The sequence below is a fragment of the Euprymna scolopes genome, chromosome 42, assembly GCF_053919585.1.
Source record: "Euprymna scolopes isolate OS-2025 chromosome 42, ASM5391958v1, whole genome shotgun sequence".
In the NCBI taxonomy this organism is placed as follows: domain Eukaryota; kingdom Metazoa; phylum Mollusca; class Cephalopoda; order Sepiida; family Sepiolidae; genus Euprymna; species Euprymna scolopes.
The window spans coordinates 22,604,266-22,630,666 of NC_136523.1; the positions used below are offsets into that span (position 1 = coordinate 22,604,266).

The 26,401-nt window shown below is 32.5% G+C and overlaps 1 protein-coding gene across 1 annotated transcript in view; it reads left to right on the forward strand.

Moving 5' to 3' along the window:
- LOC145266953 (uncharacterized) overlaps positions 1–4,521 on the forward strand; it is a 41,614-nt gene extending 37,093 nt beyond the window's left edge. Inside the window, exons 9-10 of the mRNA XM_080122776.1 lie at positions 830–957; positions 4,232–4,521. Coding sequence (XP_079978902.1) covers positions 830–957; positions 4,232–4,392 — 289 coding nt within the window. The 3' untranslated portion in view covers positions 4,393–4,521. The remainder of the gene's footprint in view (positions 1–829; positions 958–4,231) is intronic.
- Positions 4,522–26,401: the final 21,880 nt, after the last annotated feature.

Consider the following 26,401-nt stretch of genomic DNA (forward strand, 5'->3'; position numbering starts at 1 on the left):
ATTTTGTATAAATTTATATTTTGTTACGTGGTTCATTACTTCAGATTTTATTTTGTTCATTTTTCTGTTAAGACAATAATACACTTTCTAAAAATTTTTTCATTTTTCTGTTAAATAAATAGTTATAAATATATAAAAATGTATATTTTGTTTGTTTACTTTATTTAATTAAGTGCTTACTTCCAATATTAAAATATTTTTTATATTAATTACATATTTTTTATTTTAAAACTTTAATAATTTTTATTTTTATTTTAAAAATAATAATTCGTAATATTCGTGATTTGACGGTGTAAAATACTGATGTGACCCTTCTAGAGTTGTCGGTCTTTGCTGGGACTTAACTGCAAGACTGCCTATATATATATATATATATATATATATATATATAGTGCCAAATTTTGTTGAAAATTCAAAGACTCACGTTTTCTATTTTATAACCTTCGTTTATTTCCTGGATTTTTCCATTACAGCTGTTTCATTAATGAGTTGGCAATTTTACGATTTATGTTTCCGTAAAAATATCCTGTCCCCACGAACTTCTTCAGATGTTTATCCATTAGATTTTTACAACAAATGGTATATTTTTAAGATGCTGGACATCGTATTTGGGTAAAAGGATTTCCACAGCCATGCTTCCTCACTTCCTCCATCTTTTGGTGTTATATAGTATATATACATATATATAAATATATATATATATATATATATATATATATATATATAATTTATTATTATTATTATTATTATTATTAATCTGATCGCTACTAAGCACAAGCATAGAACATTGAAATAAATACTGAAAATCTATGATATTATTATTAATCAGGTTATGCAACAAGACAGATGATTTGATGTCTGTCACTAACGATGCATACGCCGCATGCTACTACAAAGTCTATCACATTTGGAAGAACCAAAATAAAACGATTGTGGATTCCGGATTCATCCTCAAAGGTAAGACGATTTAACCCAAACAACCTGATTTCCATCTACATATTTATCTGAATAAATTTACAGTGAACTGTCCCCTTAAATAATCAAATTCTATCCAATTTTCACTATTAACGATTATCACATTACCACTTTAGATTCATTAACACTTATCCTTGAGTAGCCTTTGGGCTTTGATAAGTGGCGACTTCCTTGTAAAAAAAAAAAAAAATCTGTGCCGAGTTGTTGAATGTATAGCAGTACCAGTTAACCGGCATTGCCCGGTGGAAGCGTGCCCCCCCCCTCGGGAAAAAATAAAGTAATATAACGTAAACAAATATCTTATTAATCTTTCCTAGACATGGCCCCAAATAGTAGCCCCTTACGTCCAAATGGCGATATGCTTTGTAAGGCGTGAACATGAGTAAAAAAAAAATATATATATATGAGGAAATACCTGATTGTGATTTCCTTCTTCGCCACACAAATTCCAACAAATGTAGATTGAGCATAATTAAATTTTTTTTAATTGGAATTCTTGCCGCCTAGGTGAACTCTAAAATCTTTCTGTCAAACTCGAGATTCTGAACGGAATTTTGAATGGGAGTGGGGGTCGCTTTCGGGTTTGTCAGCCACGACCGGATAGAATTCCTAATTAATTCGTAATTGTATTTTGAGTGTCGCCACGCACTGAGGATTGAACCTTCAACCTCTTGAGGAGTGTAACTTTACAACTAAATTTTACCAAATACTTTATATGCACTACGACACTGAACCTTATGAATACTAAAACATACAATTGTGAATTCCTCAGGACTTTTAATCAGTCATGGCTGATGAAACGAGAGCATGCTACCTCCGTCAATTAAATAAAAGGTTCTCTTTAAAACTGTGCAGATTCTCAGAGTTCGACAGAAAGATTCATGCAAAAAAAAAAAAAAAATACACCTAAAGATTGGAGATTACAACAATCCAAACTTGAAAATAAGTTAGGATGAGAACAGTAGCCCAAATAATATGAATAATCGATCCTCATCTCAAAAATTGAGAAACGTAAAAGTGATTGCACTCCTGATCAAGACCACGTGAGTTGAGTGACGGTCTGATGGAATAAGATTCATCGACATTTGTGGCCTTCATTAGGGCGGCACCCACTCTGAACACAAGAACAGCCAAAGTTGGGGTTGCCACCTCAAATAAGAGAAGAGGGAGCACAGAGTGCTAAACGTGAGGAGAAAACAAAGGAAAAATGAATTTTGTTTTGAAAGAGAAAGAAAGAAAGAAAGAAAGAAAGAAAGCACCAAAAGTGATATACTTCTAACCTGGGTAATAAAAACTGTAAGTTGCTATTTGAATTACTGGAGCTAGCTGCACTTGGTGGTTCTGTGGAAGAACTGTTTGGGGTAGTGGTAGTAGTAGTAGTAGTAGTGACAGCTGGGGGCTTGGGAATTTCAGCTTGCCGCCTAGGGAGCCGTTCTAATTGTTGCCTGAAAAGAACAAGATCAAATTAGAATTCAAAGAGGATCAAGATTTTCATCTGGGGAAAAAAAAAAAAAAAAATGCAAAAGAAGGAAGAGGAGAAAACAGTAGAATAAGGGTGGGATGGGGGGGGGGTAAATGGTGCTTATCCAGAATTCAACCGAAATAAAAAAAAATTCAGAAAAATCCTTGACGCATGCACAGACTGAAAAGGTCATATTCCAAAAATCACAAATTTATTTTTTATAAAGAAAACCGTTTTTAAGTGATTAATGTTAAATTGTTAGTATTACATGGCTAATCTCACAAGTTTAAATTATTGTTGAGTTATCTGCCATTGTTTTTTCAAGATAGTAACATACGAGTCTTTTTTGCTCACCATAAAATTTTATTTTCTAGGTAAAACCCCCCAAAAAAACTCATTATTGAGATGAGTATTATTTATTAATTTTATTTATTGCGGACTATTATCCTCATCTTTCTTAATTGTTGTTTCATGACGTTTCGGCCAACTACTCCTCTGGCCTTTATCAGGTGGTAACCGCGACGGGATGGGAACTCCAAATCTCCTAACTGCTTCCTTAGCAATTACTGCTTTTAGGGCTCGTGTCGCAGTGGATATAGACATTGAATCTCTATGGTTCCAGGTGAGCATTGTCTGAAGATAGCGGTTTCAATTCTACCCAAAGCCGGCTAAAGGCTTACTTGGCCAAAATTTGGTGAGATGACAACAACTATGGAAGGCAGTAATTGCTGAGGATGCAATTAAATGATTTTTTTATGTCTAATGCGTTAACCTGCAAAATTTATTGTATATTTTGCGAACCTCTTCCCTCTGATGAGAAGAAGTGCATTCTTCGAAACTCCATGGAATAAGGTTTTTCTTGTTTTATTTGTACTCCCTTGTCGAATAAATAAAATTTTGCATATCTTCCTTACAGGTTTAAAAGGTTTTTGAAAATTTGAAAAAAAATTTTTCAACTTCAAAATTTTTGTTCTCTCTCTCTCTCTCTCTCTTTCTATATATATATATATATATATATATATATATATATATATATATATATATATATATATATAGTGATGGGACGATTCCAATATTTTTCCTGATTCCGATACAATTACCGATTCTGATTCTTTATAAATCTCTAAATATTTAACTATATAGTTGCATGTTTTCTCTGATTACTGTAAAAACACACATGTTAAATGTGCAAATATTTTCATAAACATAAACATATACTTGTGGGGAATGATCTATCGATTTTGGTGGTTTAAAATCAATAAATATTCATTATTTTATCATCATTCCCAGCAATGGAAGATTATGCTTTAAACAAAATCAAATAAAAAAGACAATTAAAAGAATCGCTTTGGCATCAGTACAAATTTTTCCGATTCTGATACCCTCAAATATTCCAATTTTTCTGGTTTCCGATTCCGATCAATCGGCCCAGTACTCATATATATATATATATATATATATATATATATATATATATATATTCTGCCAAAAGGAAAAAATGAGTCCACAATCATAATTTTTTTTTTAAATTTTGTAATTTTTTATTTCCGCAAATGTCTGTATTTTTTTTTATCATCTGATGTTATGGCTATACACTGAATCGTTTGATACTCCACCAGATTAAATGAATTCGTGCTCTGGAATCTGATGACCAAGAACCTTCTCAGGAAACTGGTCAATTCGAGAAAGAAAAATTTATTTATGGTTTTAATAAATTTTTTTTATCATCATTTGAAAACAGTTATCTCATTTAGCCACAACAATGTTGAATCTCATTTTCTTCCTCTTTTGCAGATGTCGAAAACCAACTGCGCAAATCGGCAGCAAGCCTTATTAAAGAGCTTGAAGAATATGTGAAGAATGGAAACACTTCTGTTCCGAAATCCAAAATGTCAAAATCTTCAAGTGATAAGCTCGACAGTTTTGTCGGAGTTGCGGACATTTTGAGCAAATGAGTTCCATGCAGGGATGCTGGTAACGACTCGTCCTGCATCAGGAATGCATAAGAATCTAAAAGGATACGTTTTATGAAAATATATGTGAAAAGATGAGGAGTATCTCATCATATCTGTTAGATGAGTATTTTATTTTATCTGTTAAATGAAAAAGAGTTTGCTATTTAATATATGAGTATTTTTGTTTACTATGATATGGGAAAAGAAATAGTTCTGCTGTATTGTAAATAAATTGCACACACACACACACACACACACACACACACACACACATATATATATATATATATATATATATATATATATATATATATATATACAGGGTGTCCCTCCCAAAAATGTCCCATCACTAATTATATATATATATATATATATATATATATATATATATATATATATATATATATATTTATTGTATTTTGTGGGCAGACATATATATTGTATTTTGTGTACTATATATATATATATATATATATATATATATATTGTATTTTGTGTACAGAAAGTTAGATAAGTCATTGGTACTGTCGGTTTCAAGCGCGATAATAAGGACCGTTTTAGATATCCATATCAGGCTCGCTCAAGAGATGAGTATTGGCTGGAGAGAGCTTGATATGGATATGTAAAACAGTCCTAATTATCAGCTTGAGACCGACGGTACCAATGACTTATCTCATGTAACAACTTTCTGTACACAAAATATAAATACGTTCTTATTTTTCGGATTTTCCTTTTAATTGAGCACTCTGCTGGATTTCTTTTTCCAAAAAAAAACTAATCATATATATATATATATATATATATATATATATATATATATATATATAAAATAACAGTATAGCTACATTCCAAGATCCAAATATTTATTTTTCATATGAAACAGCTTTTCCAGCATGTTAAAATTTCAGTACATTTTTTACAGATCTGCTTCGTTAAGCAGAAATAATTGGTTATTATTATGTCAATACTGATTCTTTTTTTGCATATACTCTTCAGAAAAAACAGGAATATGATATGGGAAGAGAAATAGTTGTTATATTGTAAGCAACATGCATATAATATATATATAATATATATATATATATATATATATATATATATATATATATATATATAGGGTGTCTCAAAAAATGTAAAAAGTGTACTCGCACTTCAAATGATGATAAACGCTTTATTCATGAACATATAATGAAATGGAATAGTTTCGAATACAGAAGACAAATGTAATTGAAGAATCAGGTTTGCAAATGTTCAAATTGATGACCATTATTATCAATTAAACAATTAAAGTGTGAGTACATTTTTGAGACACCATATATATATATATATATATATATATATATATATATATGCATTTTTTTTGTATATATATTAGTGATGGGACGATTAATCAGCATCAGAACTGGGAATGGGGAAAATCCTAAATTTGATGGGTATTGGAATCAGAAAAATTTGTGGCTATTTTCCGATGCCAAAAACGATTCTTTTAATTGTTTTTTTTTTATTTGATTTTGTTTAAAGCAAAATCTTCCACTGCTGGTAGTAATAATAAAATAAATATTTATTGATTTAATACTACTATCAAAACTTAGATCAATAGATGACCCCCAACTAGAGTATTTTTATGCGTTGGAAAATATCTGTACATTTAATGTGTGTGTTTTATGTTAATTGGAACAAAAAAAAAAAAAATTCTAAGAATTGGAATCAAAATCGGTAATTGTATCGGAATCAGAAACAATATCGTCAGGGATGCCAAATCATCTATCACCATTTACAAAACAGGGATTGTCTCGAGAAATATGATGGAATGCCTTAATGGTTCCCACATCGTGTTAAATAGGGTGTAATAAATATGTAAAGCAGTCTATCGTTTTTTTTTTTTTTTTGTGTGTCATCGATAGATTTCTTCCCACAAAGTTGTCAGTTTTTCTTATGAATCGTTGCAGCATGTTATTTAGAGGAATTGAATTTGATTTAATTCGTTCTGGAAAATACTTTGTCTGGATCATAATTATTTTTAAAACGTCATCAGTTTAAAAAAAAAAATAAAAAAAACAAAAAAAAAACAATGGGCAATTGAAAAAAAGATATTTATGCTTTTATTTTAATCTTCACAAAATTATCCGTCCAAAACATTTAATATCTAATGCAGCAAGTGAAATCAGTCTCTTTATTGTGTCCTTGTCATCAATAGTTTACTTCCTAAAATATAAATATTTAATTCTCATTTGCCAGTGTTTCTTGTAGATTGTTGCAGCATGTTGTTTTGGTAAGTCAAAAAACAAAAACAACAATTTTCCTATACAAAAAAAAAAAAGGAAGCAAACCAAACACCACGAATAAATATTTAAAGATATAAAAAACATAAAGCATTTTTTTTTTTTTCGAAAATTACTGGATTCGGTATTAAATAACCCGAAAATGGTCGATAGGCTGTAAAACAAAACAAATAAAAGGGAGATAATTTATTAGAAATAGAAATTATTTTCTTTATTCAAGAGAAACACAGAGTGGAGGGGAAAAGAGAGAGAGAGAGAGAGAGAGAGAGAGGGAGAGAGAGAGAGAGAGATTTAACATCATTATCTATGAGAGCTAATTTGTTAGCTATACTGGATTCGGTATTAAATAACGCAAAAAATGGTTGATATGCTGTAAAACAAAAAACGAAATAAAAGGGAGATAATTTATTGAAAACAAAAAAACGAAATAATTCATTAGAAATAAAAAATACTTTGGGTCGAAATTATTTTCTTTATTCAAGAGAAACACAGAGTGGAGGGAAAAAAAGGAAGAGAGAGAGAGAGAGAGAGAGAGAGAGAGAGAGAGAGATTTAACAGCATTTGTTAAGTAACCATTATATATGAGAGCTAATTTGTTAGCCATACTTAGAGATGTGATTGTGGTTTTGAACCGATTCGAAAATAACAAACTGGTAAATAAATTTATAAAAAGCTTTAAAAACACACACACACACACACACACACACACACACACACACACACACACACACACACACACACAAATTGTTATGGCTTCTTAATACACACAGCATTTTTATCTATTTCATAATTGTTTTGTTTTGTAGTCTTTATAAAATTATCCGTCCAAAAATTATAATTTAGTAAATTATTTTTTATATTTTCTGACTTATTTTATTATTTGTATTAATTTATTTCAATAAATTCAAAACATAGCGTTTCTTTTCTTTTTTTTTCTTTTTTTTTTTTTACTTCATTCGTGTTTTTCTTTTCTTTTGATCTATCTACTCGTACTGTCACCATGATCACCAGAATAAAATTTCAGAAAATATGTTTTTCCATATTCAAAACTTCATTCTCCTCTCTTTTTAAAAATTAGCATTTTTCTTTTAGTTTGGTTTTTAGTTTTTACAAAAATTGTTATTTTTTAAAATTGAATGTTCATATTTTCTCACTTATTTTATTATTCATATAAATTTATTTCAATTAATTTAAAACATCACAAAATTTATCAAATTTTTTTTCTTTCGTTTTTTTTTTTTTCTTTGTCTCCATATACTCATGCGGTCCTCATGAACACCGAAAAAAATTCTGAAAAGACATTTTTCCATATTCATTTAATTTTCCTCTCTTTTTAAAAAAGTGGCTAACCTACAAAGTTAGTGTTGTTTTTTGTTTTTAAATTTTTATAAAATTTATCCGTCCAAGAGTTGCCATTTTTATAAACTGATTTTTCATATTTTATGACTTATCTCATTATTTGTATTAATTTATTTGATTAACTTTTAAACATCACAAATTTATCACATTTTTACTTTCTTTTTATCTTTCTTTGTTTCATTTATGAATACTGTCCCCCATGCACATCGAAAAAAAAAGATTTCACAAAATACATTTTTCCATATTAGCTGCTTCATTTTCCTATTTTTTGGTGAAAATCGGTTAACCTAGAAACTTTTATATTTATTTTTAATATTTTAATTTTTATAAAATTATTCGCCCAAAAATTATTTTTTATTTTTTTTTTTTAGTTTTTACACAATTATCTGTTCAAAAATTATATTTTTTGTAAATTGATTTTTCGTATTTTCTGACTTATTTTTTTTTATTTGTATTAATTTATTTGAATAAATTTTAAACGTCACAAATTTATCACTTTTTTACTTTCTTTTTATCTTTCGTTGCTTCATCTATGAATACTGTCCGTATGCACACCGAAAAAAAAAATTCACAAAATACATTTTTACGTATTAACTACTTCAGTCTCCTATTTTCATAAAAAGTGACCAAACTTTTTTGTTTTTTAGTTTTTCCACAATTATCTGTTCAAAAATTATATCTTTTGGAAATTGAGTTTTCATATTTTCTTACTTATTTTTTTATTTGTATGAATTTAATTGAATAAATTTAAAACATCAAAAATTTATTACATTTTTTAAAACTTTCCTTTTATCTTTCTTTGCCTACTCACACTGTCCCCATACACATCAGAAAAAAAAATTCACAAAATACATTTTTCCATATTAACTGCTTCATTCTCCTATTTTTAAAAAATCAGTTGATCTAGAAACTTTTAATTATCCGTCCAAAAATTATTTTTTTATTTTGTTTTTTAGTTTTTCCACAATTATCTGTTCAAAAATTATATCTTTTGTAAATTGATTTTTCATATTTTCTTATTTTTTTTTTATTTGTATGAATTTATTTGAATAAATTTTAAACATCACGAAATTTGTTACATTTTTTAAAACTTTCTTTTTTATCTTTCTTTGACTCCATCTACTCAAACTGTCCCCATAGATATCAGAAAAAATTTCACAAAATACATTTTTCCGTATTAACTGCTTCATTCACCTATTTTTTAAAAATCAGTTAACCTAGAAACTTCTAATTTATTTTTAATATTTTAGTTTTTATAAAATTATCCGTCCAAAATTATTTTTTTATTTTGTTTTTTTAGTTTTTCCACAATTATCTGTTCAAAAATTATATCTTTTGTAAATTGAGTTTTCATATTTTCTTACTTATTTTTTTATTTGTATGAATTTATTTGAATAAATTTTAAACATCACGAAATTTATTACATTTTTTTAAAACTTTCTTTTTTATCTTTCTTTGGCGCCATCTACTCAAACTGTCCCCATAGACATAAAAAAAATTCACAAAATACATTTTTACGTATTAACTGCTTCATTCTCCTATTTTTTTAAAAAGCAGTTGACCTAGAAACTTCTAATTTATTTTTAATATTTTAGTTTTTATAAAATAAATAAAATAGTTTCCGATTTACTTTTCTTTTATTTTGTATGAGTTTAAATTTAAAACCTTACAAAATTTGTCCTATTTTTCTTTTTGCTACTTTCATTTTTTTTTTAATCTTTTCTTTGCTTCCACCTACTCACACTGTGACACCGGAAAAAAATTTCAGAAAATACTTTTTTCCATATTCACTATTTCATTCTCAAAGTGACTAACCTACAAACTTAGCATTTTTTTTTGTTTTATTTTTTAGTCTTTACACAATTATCGGTTCAAAAATTGTAATTTTTGTAAATTGATTTTTTATATTTTCTGACTTATCTTTTTATTTGTATGAATTTATTTGAATAAATTTAAAACTTCACAAATGTATCACATAGTTTTGACTTCTTTCATTTTTTTTCTTTCTTTGACTTCATCTACTTGCACTGTCCCCATAGACACCAGAAAAAATATTTCAGAAAATACATTTTTCCATATTCACTAATCTATTTGTTGGGCATACACTTTTCAGACTGATATGCAAATAGGTATGTTGCGCACACATACACACAAAAATTCATCAATAGTGCAATGGTTATTTGCTTTTGTTTTCTATTTGTCCAACAGGTGATGTCTCTTTTTCCCACTTTCGCTCTATCTATCTCTCTCTTTTTCGCTCAAACCACTGATGTAATCATGTGACAGCCTGTGGCCTTCCCTTTGACAAGCCACCGACCCTATAGCTGTGTGCCGTGGTTTACTACCTCCATCTCTTCGTCATTCTTGTTGGTCATGTCATCATCTTTTGGTTCACACTGGCGGCTGCTAACAGAATGCACGTGGAAGTAAAATAAGTTGTGGAACAAAGAAAGGAAAAATCCAATGGACACCAATATTTCACATATATTTGATGGTTGGATTTGTAAATGTGTGCGTCTTCTCCCTGTTCTATCGATGTTATGTTCTTCTGTCAGTTACAATTTATCTCTATCTCTGTTTCGCAGTCAGCTCTAGAAACTGTCCAACTGTTGTCGCTACCAGCTCCCATCTGTCACAATTGGCAGCTCGATGTCAACTGTCTTCTCTGTGTCGGTATCTTTCCTGTCTTATCTGTTCTGTAGGTTTCTATTGTCATTGTCAAATCAAAAAGGCTCGATTTAAAATTTCCTAAAGATTCATTGTTTGCTACTTCCCATCTCTTTGTTTATTGGCAGACAGTTCTTATTCCTTTGTCTTCCCCCCCCCTCAGCACTTAGTTACTCAGGTCCACTTTATAGTATCACAATCAAACCTACATTCCTTTTGCCTCAGCAGGCGATACCTTCATTTTAAGAAAAAAAGAAGGTACAATCTTTCTCCAAGGTAAGGCACACAAACCTGTATGAACACTCATTACACACGCATTCACAATGAATTATTCAGTAACTTACCAGTTCACATGCATTTACATACAACGAACTGAATCATGATTTCCACGTGGTATCATCGAAGACCTTATAAGAACTTACACATGTTTGTATGTTGATGTACTGAGAATGCATTGTATAAATATTAATTTACTTGTTAAATAAATGGTTATTTTATATATACTAGCAGTTCAGCCTGGCTTTGCTCAGGCCTTTATGTACTGTTCATAACTTTATGTGCTTATATATATATATATATATATATATATGTATATATATATTTTCTTACTTATCATTTTATTTTAAAACATGACAAATGTATCACAAAGTTTTGACTTCTTTCATTTTTTTTCTTTCTTTGACTTCATCTACTTGCACTGTCCCCATAGACACCAGAAAATATATATATATAAATATATTAAAAAGTTTGACTCATGTCCAGGTGACCTACATCTAAAATTTCAAGTGTTTAGACGAAAAATTGGTGGAGGAGTTTGATAGGGTCTGCAAAGGTCAACTCTTTCAACTTTGATCTTTTGGCAGCCAAATTTTCGGCTAAAAACCGATTAAAAAGCTTGCCCTATGTCTGAATACACTTTATGGAAAATTTCAAATGTTTACACCAAAAATTGGCAGAGGTCAAATTTTTTTTAACTTGACCCCAATTTTGATCCCTTATCGTTTATTGTTTTGGGCTCAAATCAAATTAAAAAGTTTGATCCATGCCCAAATAACCTACATCTAAAATTTAAAATATTTAGACCCAAAATTGGCGGAGGAGTTTGATAGAGTTTTCAAAGGTCAAATCGTTGAATTTTTACCTCTTGACAGCCAAATTTCTGGCTGAAAACTAATCAAAAATTTTTTCCCAAATCTCAATACTCCTTATCTCGAGTCTGTAGACTGAAAATTGACAGAGTAGTTTGGTAGGGAAATGTACACACACAGACACACACACACACAGACAATTTCACTTTTATAGATATAGTAGCAGGTCAGCCCGGCTTTGCTCGGGCCCTATGTACTGTTCATAACTTACCCTACGTGTGAATATAATTTATACAAGATTTCAAATGTTTAGACCAAAAATGGTCTGAGTAATTTCGTAGAGACCGCAGAGGTCAATTTTTTTAACTTTGACCTCAATTTTGAACCGTTTAAAATTCATTATTTTCGTCTCAAATCGTAATAAAAACGTTTTACCTATGTCCAAATTACCTATATCTAAAATTTCAAGCCTGTAGACCCAAAATTGACGGAGAAATTTGGTAGAATGTGCAAAGGTCAACTCTTTCAACTTTGACCTTTTTGCAGACAAAATTTCGCCCCAAAACTGATTAAAATAAATTTATTTTTATATTATTTTTTTATTTATATTTATTAATCTACCTGAATTCTTTTCTTTCTTTTTTTTCAAAAAAAAAAACGTTCATGTAGAGAGATAGATATAAATAAAAAATAATATAAAAAAAATTATTGAATTATTTATTATTTATTTATTTATTCATTTATTTATTTATTCATTTATTTATTTATTTATTCATTTATTTATTTGTTCATTTATTTATTCATTTATTCATTTATTTATTTATTTATTCATTTATTTATTTATTCATTTATTTATTTATTTATTTATTCATTTATTTATTCATTTATTCATTTATTTATTTATTCATTTATCTGCTCATAACGACTGTACATTCCTGCATTGTAAGCTTTCAAAAATACCTTTATTCCTTAACAATGCTTCAAGCCAACCACGCCATAGTTAATAAGAGTTATTTCCCTTTGTGATTTTAAAGTTAATACAGGGTGACCCAAAAACAAAAACAAAAAAACAAAAAACAAAAGCTAAATGAAGACAATCTAGAACATATGCTGTAGGACGGTGAAAAAAGGGGCCAAAGACCCTAGTTTTTTGATGTGATGTTTTTAATATAATAAACTAGTTATGACCAAAGTTTCATTTCATTCGGATAAAACACTAAGAAACCGGGGCCTAATTAGAGTTGGGAGCCCGTTTTTATTGGGTCACTCTGTACTAGCGTTCAGATCGTGTTACAGTACGAACAAAAATATGTTCATCTGTAAATCTAATATATAAATGGCTATACGTCTGTCTGCCTGTCGGTCTGTCTTTCCCTCGGTCTGTCTGTCGGCTTTCTAAATAAGAGCGTTTATAATGATTCCTTCTCTGATCTTAAGCAGATATTGCATTGGTGCAATAGGGAAAGAGGTAGCTGGTTAATTTTAATGTATCTAAAACCAAGCTTCTATCATCATCAACGCCCTGAATTGAAATGAATGGCTCACATCTTGGGGGAGCTCCATGTTTTTTTTTCTTTTTTTTTTTTTGACATAGGAGTCACCACTTATCAAGGCCCAGAGGCCACTCGAGGATAAGGGTTAAAGAGTGTATAGCGGTCAATGGGACAATATCATAGTAATCGTTAGTAATGGAGATCTGATAAAGTGTCTTACTTAAGGGGAACGGCTCATCAATAACATGTTTATGTTGAACTTGAAGACGACCGTATTATAGTCAACCAGAAAGCAGGGAAACGGAAGAGAGTTCCGCAGGCGTGCAGTTCTAAGAAAGAAGCTTTGTTCATTGAATCTACATTTAGGTTTAGGTACAGATAAAGAGTGTGGGAAATTATTGATAGTGGTTTGGGTAGACGAGTGTTTTTCGTGAAAGTTTGGCGAGGGGGGACCATAGATTGGAGCTCAGACGAGCACTTGCCATGAAAATAACGATAAAGCAGGGATTGGCTCGCAACGTCTCTTCTGTGGGAAAGAGGTTGCAAGGAAGGGAAAAGAGCATCCCCCACTAAGCTACGAAGTCTATTTTGAACTCTGTCAAGGCAGGATAAGCTGCTTCTAGCAGCTCCTGCCCAGATGTGGCAACAGCACTCCATCCTTGGTAGAGAATTGCATCAGCAGTGAGATATCCACTGGATCGTTAGAAGGATCCCATCATTTTTCCAGCGACCTTGGCAATGGATTTGATGTACGTGTTCCATTTCAGATCAGGAGTTAAGATCAAGTTTAGAAGCTTGTCAAAACATGGAGCCTCCCCAAGATGAGAACCATTCATTTCAATTGATGCCAGATGGGGATCAGAGCAATTGATGATGTAAAGACAGAAGCTTAGTTTTAGGTGCATTAAAAGTAACCAGCCACCTCTTTCCCCATTGTACCACATGCTCAAGAGCAGAGGAGAGAGAATCAGAGAGAACTTGGTTGTTTACTGTCTTTGATGTGCTGCCATAGATGGTAGTCTCATCAGCATTAATGTCTATGAATGATCTAAAGATGTGATTTGGAAGATCATTAATGTAGATCAGTAAGAGAGTTGGGCCTAGGATGGATCCCTAAGGGACTCCAGCATTAATACTGAGAGCTTCTGATCATCGACCGTTACTCTTATGAACCTATCAGAGAGAAATGATTTAATAATTGTGAAAACAAAATAGAAAATCAAGAATAAGCGAACAATCAGAAAAACAAAAACAAAAAAAAAACAGTGAACATGATAAAAAAATAAAAAACGACTGAAAAAAATGGCATAAATAACCCTGAAACAATATTAATACTTTAAAAATCGAAAAAAATATATCTGACATCTCGATTCGAACGTGCAATCTTAAGATAATGATGCTGCTACTATAACGACTGGTCTATGATCGTGTCAGCGAAATTGGGTCTTTTTTTTTAATATTTAAACTAATTCAAGAAAGAACTTTTTTGCGTATGGCTAAATTGTCATGAACGAATGCTTTTTTTGCTACCCTCCCTGCAGAAAAGTGCCCAGTTGAGGGTGAAGAAATTAATATTTTTAGCCAATTTTTCAATATTTGTCATCCAAAAGGTCGAGCTGCAAAATGATACCAATCTTGTGAAAATCCATTGCCTCTGTCGAAAGTTTTTGCAAGACATACAAACATACATACATACATACATGTAAACAGATTTTTGCCCTATATATAATAGACTAGCAGCAGTGCCCGGCATTGCCCGGGTGTTTGTCGGTGTAAAAGAAAAAAAAAAGTTTTGGTAGGCAGATACGCTCGAACCTGAAGCCTTGAAGCGAAGTCATAAAAGAAAGCCTGGTAACTTACCACGACCCTAAGAGGGCAGAGAAACGGTTAAAAAAGCAGGTGCTTAAACGAACATCAACATCTGCTTTAAGGGTCAAACATCACTCCACAGAGAAATGAAGTCACAGCGCGAATTTTGTAACTTTTTTAACATAAAAGTTGCTCAAATAAAAGATAGAGGCAATCTTGTTTCGTAAATCGATGTTATAATCGAGGGAGTATATAAAAGTTGTAAGAATTAGTGACCCCCTCCCCCGAGCATCCCCCCTAAGAAAAGCCTTTGCCGGACGCACGGACACACACACACAAGCATTTTTGCTTTTATATAATAGACTAGTCTGGGTGCCTGGTGTTGCCCGAGTGTTTGGAGGAGTGTGTTGAGCAAAAAAAAAAAGTGGTGGTAGGCAGATAGGCTCAAACCTGTGCCGCGAAGGTGGAAAAGAAATTGAAAGAAAATCTGACGTCTTAGCCGATGTCTCCATGACGCGGCCGGAAGTCAAAAACGTTGAAATTAACTGAAGTCAATCCGATGGTGATGATGACTTGCTAAAATGTTGGCAAAAAAATCGACCCCTCCTTGTACAAAACGACCGAGTTTAGGGTGAAGGAATTAATGTTTTTGACCAATTTTTCGATATTTGTCATCCGAGACGACAAATTCAAAATGATACCAATCTTGTCAGGATCCGTCGCCTCTGTCGAAAGTTTTTGTGAGACATACAAACATACATCCATATATATAAAAGCGAAAATGTGTGTATGTATGTATATATGTTTGTATGTATGTATGTGTGTTTGTGTGTCCGCTAAAAACTTTCGACAGACAGAACAAAAATCGGCAAACTTGATATCATATTGAAGCTCCATCCTTCGCTCGAAAAATATCGAAAAATTGGCCAAAAACGTTAATTTTTTCACCCTGAAATCGACAATTTTCTATGGGGGGGGGGGGTCAACAAAAACCGTCCTCTCATGATGCGACCGGTTCTAAGCATGCATCAGATGACGTCATGACCTGATTTAGTTTAAATAGTTGAAGAATTGACTGAATTTCATGTACATCGTGTTAGCTCAGTTGGTTTGCGCGTTGGTTCATTATCTAAACATTTTGGGTTCGAATCGTGGTGTGAGATTTTTTTATTTTTTATTTTTTAAATTTAAATATTGAAGCAGGGTTATTTAAGCCATTTTTCACGTAACATTCGTTTTTCTGTTTTTTTTTACTTTGCTTATTCTTAGGTTTTCATTAACACCCTCGACCGACCACACACACCCAAAAACACCCGGGTACCCCCGATTTTTAAATTTTAATATTGAAACAGGCTTATTTAAGCCATTTTTCATGTGTGTTTTTTTTTTTGGTTTTAACGTTCGTTTTTCTGTTTTCTTTTTTGTTTTTTCGATTTTTACATTTAACATCATTCATTTGCCGTACGTTAGTTTTTTTGTTTTTTTTCGATGTTTTGATTACCCCCCCCTCCCCGCTTTGTTTTTATGTTTTCTTTTTTTACTTCGCTTATTCTTAGGTTTTCATTACCCCACCCCACCCCCCATCCCCTCCAAACACTCGGGCAACGCCGGGTACAACCCCCCCCCTCCCCCCGCTAAGCAAGGTTTTTTCTGGGTCTTTTTTACTTCGCTTATTCTTAGGTTTTCATTAACACCCCCACCCCCGCCCGATCACACACACCGAAAAATACCTGGGCAATGCTGGGTACCCCTCGCTAGTACATACATACAGACAAGTGAGATTTATATAATAGATTTTCTTATAAGTAGCAATAAATGTTTATTAGAATTTCTTTATCTTGACAAAAGTGTTTTCATTTCATTTTTAATCTTGCGTTAATCCCATGGGGTGTTTTGTTACCCCAATTTTGCTTACCTGCTCATAATTCCAAGTTGGCAACTTATTTCTTTTCCTCCCTCCCAGTACTCTCTTGACTCAGTGAGGGTACAGTGCACGAGGTATGGCACAAGGATAACTGAGTTACAACTGTGCCAAATGTACCTACATAACTGTCATGTCGCAAATAGTAACATATCCAAAAATTATGGAAAATGATATTGTAGAAAAATAATTATTAATGAAAAACTGTTTTCAATAAAATTTAGATGGGGAATAAATTTTGTGCAACATTTTGAATTATGTTTGTCATATGATGTGCGCAACAATTATCTCTCTTGTCAACTTATCTAATTTTTTTTTCATAAATGTAATATAGTGATTTTGCTTCCTTTTACAAATTTCTTTTTTCATTTTTTCATAATTTTTAGATATCTTACTATTTGAGACCATTTGTTTCACTGGAAATTCAAAATTTTTTCATTACTAACAGTTCAGCCCAGCTTTGCTTGGGCCCTATGTACTCTTCATAACTTTATGTGCATATATATATATATATATATATTAAAAAGTTTGACTCATGTTCAAGTAACCTACATCTAAAATTTCAAGTGTTTCGACACAAAATTGGCCGAGGAGTTTGGTAGATTCTGCAAAGGTCAACTCTTTCAACTTTGACCTCTTGGCAGCCAAATTTTCGCCCCAAAACTGATTAAAACGCTTGCTGTATGTCTGAATACTCTTTATGTAAAATTTAAAATTTTTAAACCCAAATTGGCTGAATAGTTTGCTAGAGACTGCAAAGGTCAAATCTTTTGAACTTTGACCCCTTGGCAGCCAAATTTTCGGCCAAAAAATGAATAAAAAGCTTGCCCTATGCCTGAATACATTTTATGTAAAATTTCAAATGTTTAGATTAAAAATTGGCTGAGTAATTTGCTAGAGACCGCAGAGGTCAAATATTTTTTTTTAACTTTGACTCCAATTTTGACCCCTTAACAGTTATTGTTTTGGGCTCAAATCAAGTTAAAAAGCTTGACCCATGTCCAAGGAACCTAGATTTTAAATTTCAAATATTTAGACCCAAAATTGGCGGAGGAATTTGGTACAGTTTTCAAAGGTCAAATCGTTGAACTTTGACCCCTTGACAGCCAAATTTCTGACCAAAAACCGATTAAAAAGATTCTCCCAAATCTCAATACCCCTTAGGTCAAATCTGTAAACTGAAAATTGACAGAGTAATTTGGTAGGGAAATGTACACACACAAACATTTTAACTTGTATAGATATATAAATTATAATGTAGAAGTTTGATTCTTCATTATTGTAACGAAATTATAAAATTTAAATATTGAAATTCAAGCGAAGCCAATGGTAGCTACTAAATTGTCATGTCACAGTAATGAAAATATCCAAAAATTACAAAAAAAAAAAAAGCATAAGGTAGAAAATTAATTATTAATAAAACAGTTTTCAAAAATAATTAGCGAAAATGAAATTGAACAAAGATTTTCCGTATTCAGAAAAGACTTACCTCCCTTTTTTTACAGTTAGAACTCTCCGGTTTCTTATTTTGCAAAACTTAATTTTGGCTAATTGTCTTCAAAAACTATTTTCATTAACAATTAATTTTCTAACTTATCGTTTTCCATAATTTTTGGATATGTTAATTACTGTGACATGGCAATTCAGTAGATACCATCGGTTTTACTTGGAATTCAATATTTTAATTTTCGAATTTTGTTACAATAATGAAGAAAAACCAAAAGTTCTTCATGGCAGTATAATGCACAAAACTGAGAATAAAAGTATGAGGTGTCTTCAATAAGTTTCCAGATTTTTTTGTACAAGCATTTAAAACTGTCATAGATGCTCGAAAATCACTGAAGTTAAGCAACGTTGAACCTGGCCAGTACTAAATGGGTGACCATTTTGGACTTCCAGGTGCTGTATGTGCTCTCTGCTTATCTTGGCATTGTTTCCAGTCGTCCTGGACTTTTCCTTGCCACTGGACTCAAACAATGCCGATTCAGGAGAGGTATGGTTGGTGTAGCTGTTCATTTGAAACTGAAATCATAAAATCAATCACAAAAATTGGTCGATCATCTTGTACGATTTATAGCAATAATATAATGAATTGCTTATCTTGGCATTGTTTACAGTCGTCCTGGACTTTCCCCTGTCCACTGGACTCAAACAGTGCCGATTCAGAAGAGGTGTGGTTGGAGATTGTGCAACCCTTGCCTCACAATTTCATGTGCAGCTTCCCCTACAGGGGGTATCCTTTGTTTTTTGAGATTGAACGGAGGCATCGAGATCGAGACATCGAAATTTTGAAAAAATGCCACGGAAACATATGGAACACTTCAGATTGCTTTTGGACAATCTTGCAGGAATTGAGCATCAGTTTTTGAGTGGCATAAGAGATTTAAGTAAAGCAGCGAGTCTGTGACGGATGATGAGAGGTGTGAGAGGAGTAAGGAAGTAAGAACACTAGATCTGATTGGCCAAATAAAGAATTCCATAGATAAGAACCGTCATGTGTCTATAGAAAAAATGCACAGTTTGATGTCAGTGTGGGAACTGTACACGCAATTATTGTCTAGGAACTGAAGATGTGGAAGATTTGTGTGAAGTTTATCCTATGGTACTCAAAGACGTTATCATGGGCATCAAGACAGTTTCTCATCCTCCCTATAATTCAGACACTGCTCATTGTGACTTTTGGTTATTCCCTAAGCTCAAGGAAAAAATTTGGAGGCTGTTGTTATAAGAAAATTGAGAAGATGAAAAATTGAGAAGATGAAAAAGGCTGTGACGAGGGACATTGATCACACAAGAGGAATTCCATGGGGCCTTCCAGAACTTGTTGGAATGGTACAACAAGTACATTGCAGCCAAAGGAGATTACTTTAAAGGAAACTAAAGTTTCATATGTTTTCTATCAGTAAAAGTGCTCATATGAAACTTATTGAAGGCATCTTGCATATAATTTTAATCCCTTTGTTTTTCTTGTGACCATACATTTATTTATAACATTATAACATTAACAATTTGGTGCTTTTATAGTGTGGGTGCCTGGCATTACCCGGGTGTTTGGAGGTGTGTGTTGCGCAAAAAAAAAAAAAAAAGCGTAGTAAGTAGGCAGGCAGGTTCGAACCCGGACCGCGAAGGAGGAAAAGAATGTGAAAAAAAAAACGTGACGTCTTTGCTGTTGCACCCATTGCCAAACTGGAAGTGGCAAAGGTTTAAATTAAGGCTAGTCAATCGAAAAGAGGAAACGACTTTCCAAAATATTGGCGAAAAAAGCGACCCCTCCCTGTAGAAAAGTGGCTAGTTGAGGGTGAAGGAATTAATGTTTTTGGCCAATTTTTCGATATTTGTCGTCCAAAGGGTCGAGCTTCAAAATAATACCGATCTTATGAAAATCCATGGCCTCTGTCAAAATTTTTAGGCATACATAGATACATACATACATACATACATACATAAATGATGATTGCAACGTCTTGTCAGACGAGTGCCACTCCCTCAGACACTTAAAGTCCATGAGCCCAATAATGACTTTTTTTTTTAGTCCTACCGGTGAATTCACACGCTCAAGCAGGCATGACACTGAAGATGGTCATTTATTACATGCTTCCAGTATTTCAAGCCTCCACGCGTCACAACTTTTCCATTGCCACAGGACCACTTTTATAGACAAATGCCTGAGGGAGTATCTATACACAGATGATGTTACAGAGTCTTAGCTTTGTACAACAGCTAAGTCTCTCTCTCGGTTCAAAATGTTGAGATCCAGCAACAAGCATGAGCAAGATAGCCAGCAAGAAGTTAAACTGCAGACCAGCTTAATGCGGGTACTGGTCTCCTGCTTTATGGTTTTTTAAATCAGAGATTTGCTTCTCCTAGAAAGGTTGCCTTCACCACAGTTTACAGGAGTCCTCTCCACTCCAACACACACACACAAACACACACGGTGCTAGTTGGTCGTTGACCTCGAAAAAGGGTTCATTCGTCCTTATACATACATACATACGTACATACATACATTTAAACAGACAGGTGAAATTTATATTATCTATATATAAATTTTCCTACTATCTGTCTGCCTGTGTGTGTGTATGTGTGTGTGATACGGTTTATTTCAGCCTACAGGCAACCCACCCAGACAAGTTAGGTACTGAAATGAAGCTTCTGACCCAGCAGATGTTTTAGTGATATTTATATCCATGTTTGTTGTATGGAAATGAAAAAAAATGAAAAAAAGTCACATTTTTAGTGCGTTCTCAATCCCTGTATCTACATATCTATATATCTGTGTCTATATGTGTCTGACAGAACTTTTTGCGGGGAGGAGATACTCATACCAAGAATACAAATGAATCACCAAGATGAACAATTTGTCGCGTGGAATCGTCACCAATTCCCGGTGAGGCCTGCCTTTGTCATGACAATCAATAAAAGTCAAGGCCAGATGCTGAGCAAGGTGGGTGTATGGCTGGAAGAACGGACTTTCACCCATGGTCAACTGTATGTAGCGACATCGCGGGTAAGAAACCCAGACGATCTGATCTTCGCTCTGAAAAAAAAGTGACTGCAAAAAGACGAGGAACGTGGTGTATAAAGAAATCCTATAACTTCAAATACTTTCGTGTTGAACACTTCCTTGCTGTTGTTGTTTCCACTGTTGCTGTTTCTTTCATGTAAATAAAAATTGTGTAAATACACTGTACTTACTCGCTTTTCTTTCACAATATGCAGCCATTTGGCTGCACAGGGCTACTTGTATATTAAAAAGAACAATCTAGAATAAAGAAATCATCTGTAATTTGGTATATAAGTAAAATAGGAAATGTCAGCTTCAACATCGAGAAGGGTCATTGAAGCCACCCATCCCCAGTTGGTCAATTATTACCTACTTTAAGCCACACATCCAACATATGAAGTTATCTTCCCAGATTTGAAAAGTTAGACTCAAATAGCAAACGATTTGCTATATTGATACTTGATTCAGACTAGCCTATTTTTTTTTTGTTTCTTTTGACTGTGTAATTTATATACAGGTAGATTAAGACAAACATACATTTATATACATGCATGCAGCAACCCTGCTGTTTTAACAACTTTGTAATAACAAAAAAAATATTGAATTTCAAGTAAAATAAAGGGTACCTACATAATTGTCATGTCGCAAATAGTAACACATCCAAAAATTACAGAAAGGAATAAGGTAGAAAAATAATTATTCTTGAAAAACTGTTTCAATATGGGTAAAAACAATTCCGATAAGATTACATATTGGGTCACGTGACATAAGCAAAGGGGAGGTAAATCAGTTGAAACAATTTGTAGCAGACAGAATTTATTCAGAAAACAAAAATAAACATGACATATAATTTGTAAAGTGTTTAAAAATATTTTTTTTTTAACTGTTTAAATTTTTAATTTTTTTATTAAAAAAAAAAATAACTGATTGAATTTATGAGAAACTGAAAACTCCCCTGGTAACTCTCCAATTCAAATGGGAACATTTTGAAACCAAATCCCTAAATTTTACGAATGTCTTTTTTCATGAATAATTATTTTTCTAACTTATCGTTTTCTGTAATATTTGGATATGTTACTATTTGTGACATGACAATTACTTAGGTGCCATTTGTTTTCCTTGAAATTCAATATTTTTTCATTATTATAATACTGAAGCAGCAACAATTTCATTCAATTAATAATTTAATGACGAAAACATATTAATAAATAAAATATATATAACAAAATGTACAATTTATTAATCATAGCATTTAAAAAAAAAATGTTTCAGGGGAAAATGACTTTTAACGGTCCCTAAATACACTGTTGATCAAAAATTTAAGACCACTTAAAAATCTTTAAAAAGAAACTTTTTTTTTAAAGATAGATTTCAAACTCTTCCAACTTAAGGTTACTAATACTACAATCTAAAAGGTTATGGAAACAAAAAGATACATTCCAAAAATTTTATTTAAAATCTGCATTTTTATTAAATTAGGCACAGGATCAAAATTATAAGACTAAGGGTATAAATTGTTAGATTTATGGTAATTCTAATGTTTTTAGTTCAGTTAGAGATTAGCAATCACTGTGTAAAGGTGTTACTATGCCTAAAGCAAGAAAACTAACCGAATTCTAGGATTCTATAAACAAGTTTGTCACAGCGAGCGATAGCAACTAAGGTAAATCGCAGAAAATCGTAGTGGAATGGGGACAAAAATGGTTGGTCACATTCAATGCTGCTAAGACTAAGCTTGTTTCCTTCAATAACTACAAGAAACCTTCTCTACCACCAATAGCAATGGCCAAGAACACATTGCCTGAAAGTACTTCTTTTAAACTCCTCGGCCTAACGTTTACAGGGAATATGAACTGGAATAGATACATCGAGAGCATTGCCAAGGCTGCTGCAAGGAAGGTTGGCTCCCTCTACCGTGCTAGAAAACTACTTACGCCTGACAGTATCCTATACCTCTATAAGGCAACCATTCGCCCATGTATGGAGTACTGTTGTCACATCTGGGTTGGTGCATCAGCTGCTTGTCTCTTGCTCCTGGACAGGGTTCAAAAGAGAGTCGCCAACCTGATAGGTCCTGAACTGTCATCTAGGCTTCAGCCTCTGTCCCATCGACGAGATGTTGCATCCCTCTGCCTGTTCTATAAATACTTTAATGGTGAATGCTCTGACGAACTGCAAACACTTGTACCTCCCCGACGTAACTACCCCTGACAAACCCGACAAGCTACTAAGTCTCATCCCTTTACAGTAGAGATCCCTAGGTGCAAGAAAGCCTTTTACTCCAATAGTTTCTTCCCCAGAACTGCGGATCTTTGGAACTCCCTTCCGAGATTCTGCTTTCCCAACTGCAATGATATGCAGAAGTTCAAGTGTAATGTTAACAAACATCTTTCTACTCATCTCCCTTCATAATGACCCCACTAATTAAGTCCCTGATAGTAGCCCCCTGCTTCAAAGTGGCACTGTGCCTTGTTTGGGGTGAAAATTGAATAAAAAAAAAACTTAAAAAAAAACAAAAAACTGTTATTTGCAACTTTCTAATGAACACTGAGAATTATGGAAAAACAAAATCCTTTGGTAGCCCCCCCCCAAAAAAAAATTTCTCCTGCATTGAGTAGGAGAATCAGACAGATTGTTATGAATGACAGAGGACTTTCTTCTTGTCAAATTAAGGCGGTTACAGATGCTGATTGCAGTCCAATAACCATCAGACAACACTTACAACAAAAGGCATGGTAAATAAAAAGCCTAAACAAATTCCTCGATTGCTTCCACGTCACAAAGTGAACCGCTTAAGATTTGGTCGTGAATACCAAACCTGGGACGTTGAGAAGTAGAAAAAAATCCTGTTTTCTGATGGAAAAAATTCAATTTAGATGGTCCTAATGTCTTCCAGCTATATTGGCATGACAAAAACATGCCCCTTGAAATTTTTTCCACACGTCATAATGGTGAAGGGTCTGTAATGGTATGGGGTGCCTTTTCTTACAGAGGGACGATGGAGCTCCAGGTGGTGCAAGGTCATCAGACAGCAGCTGGTTATGTTAGCATGCTACAAAAAGCATCTTTGATGATGGAGGCTCATCGTTTGTGTGGGATGGATGTTTATTCCAACAGGATAATGCTGCAATCCACAATGCAAGATGGACTTTGAGCTTCTACAAGAAAATGGAGTCCATCTCTTGGGACATCCTGCATGCTCACCGGACTTGAATCCAATTGAAAATGTTTGGGGATGGTTGACAAGAGAGGTTTATCGAAATGGCAAACAATATTCAACAAAAAATGAACTTCGTGAAGTCATCTTCAGAAACTGAAGCAGGATACCCCGCACCTTAATTGAAACTCTTATTTCTAGCATTGCCCTAAAGAATTTTTGAAGTCATCAAAAGCAGTGGAGGTAGAACTCACTATTAAGTTTGATTGTTGAATGTTTTCATACACTTTTCACACACTTTTTGTACAATTTAATAGAATTTTTCTCTCTGGTCTTATAATTTTGATCATGTGTAAAAAGCCTAATTTAATAAAAATGTAAATTTAAAAACTAAATCTTTGGAATGTAGCTTTTTGTTTCCATAACCTTTTAGATTGTAGTATTGGTAACCTTAAGTCGGAAGAGTTTAAAATCTATCCTTAAAAAAGTTTTTTTTCAAAAAGATTTTTAAGTGGTCTTAAATTTTTTATCAGCGGTGTATCAATTATATAAAGTGAATGTTCCTAAAAAATTATGGTGCTTATGCACTTATGTTACCGTGTTATTTTTAAATAGTATTTTCAAGTTAAATTCAAGTTTCACGATATCTATCTTTTTTTTTTTTTATTAAATTGTTAGATGAACGTATAGAATAGTTACAAAACACCTTCTCCACCTCATCTTAGGAATGGCTTTCAAAATAATAACGGTCTTATTTCAGCACGGTAACATAAGTGCATAAGTACCCAAATTATTATTTTTTAAAAAATGCCAATGTAAGATAATTCTTACATTGGCATTTTTTTTTTTAATAAGATAAGGATCAACCAAGTTTGATTTCCAACCAGGACTTAGGGTTAGTGTTTTGGCTAAAGAAGGGCATTTTTTTTTTTTCTAAAACAATTTTTTTTCTTTCATAAAAAACAAAAACAAAACATGCTTTTTTTAACCTAAATACTAACCCTGAGCTGACAATATAAAGAAAAAAAAAAGGGACCCTAAAAGGTCACTTGCAGTTTTAACATTCGCAAGCAAATTGATTATTTTTATTTTAGAAGAGTTCCGTCTGTGCAACATTAGAGTTAACGATTCTTGTTTGGAGTTCAACCTAATTAGAAAACCAAGTTGCAGAAAAATCTTTTATGATGTACGTATCCGCCACGAAACAAAAGTGTCATGTTCCAAACATCATATAAATCGATCAAGGAGTTTCTTTTAACTAAGAAAATCAAATTTTATGAGAAAGCAAGATATGGTATTTTAATCTGCCAGGTTTAATAAATGAAAGACAACTCAATTCGAACTACTGAGATTTTAAAATCAATCTTGTATCATTAAATTCGCTAAAACTCGTAAAAAAGATTTTCTATCTCTCTCTCTCTCTCTATATATATATATATATATATAAAAACATAAACTTTTTGATCAATTTATGTGATTTTTGGAATACAACATTTTTGTACTGTGACAGGCACGTACATCATTAAAATTTTCTGTATTTTTTTTTAATTAGGTTAAACTCTGGACTTGCCCTTCCCATGTTAAGAATGACATCCTAAATTCACTTAGAAATGTTAAAAAACAAAAATACTATTTATAGTCCAAGAGACCATTAAAAGTAAATTTCACAAACTGTTTAAGTAATTCAAATAATAATTACACACACACACACACACACACAAATTTCTTT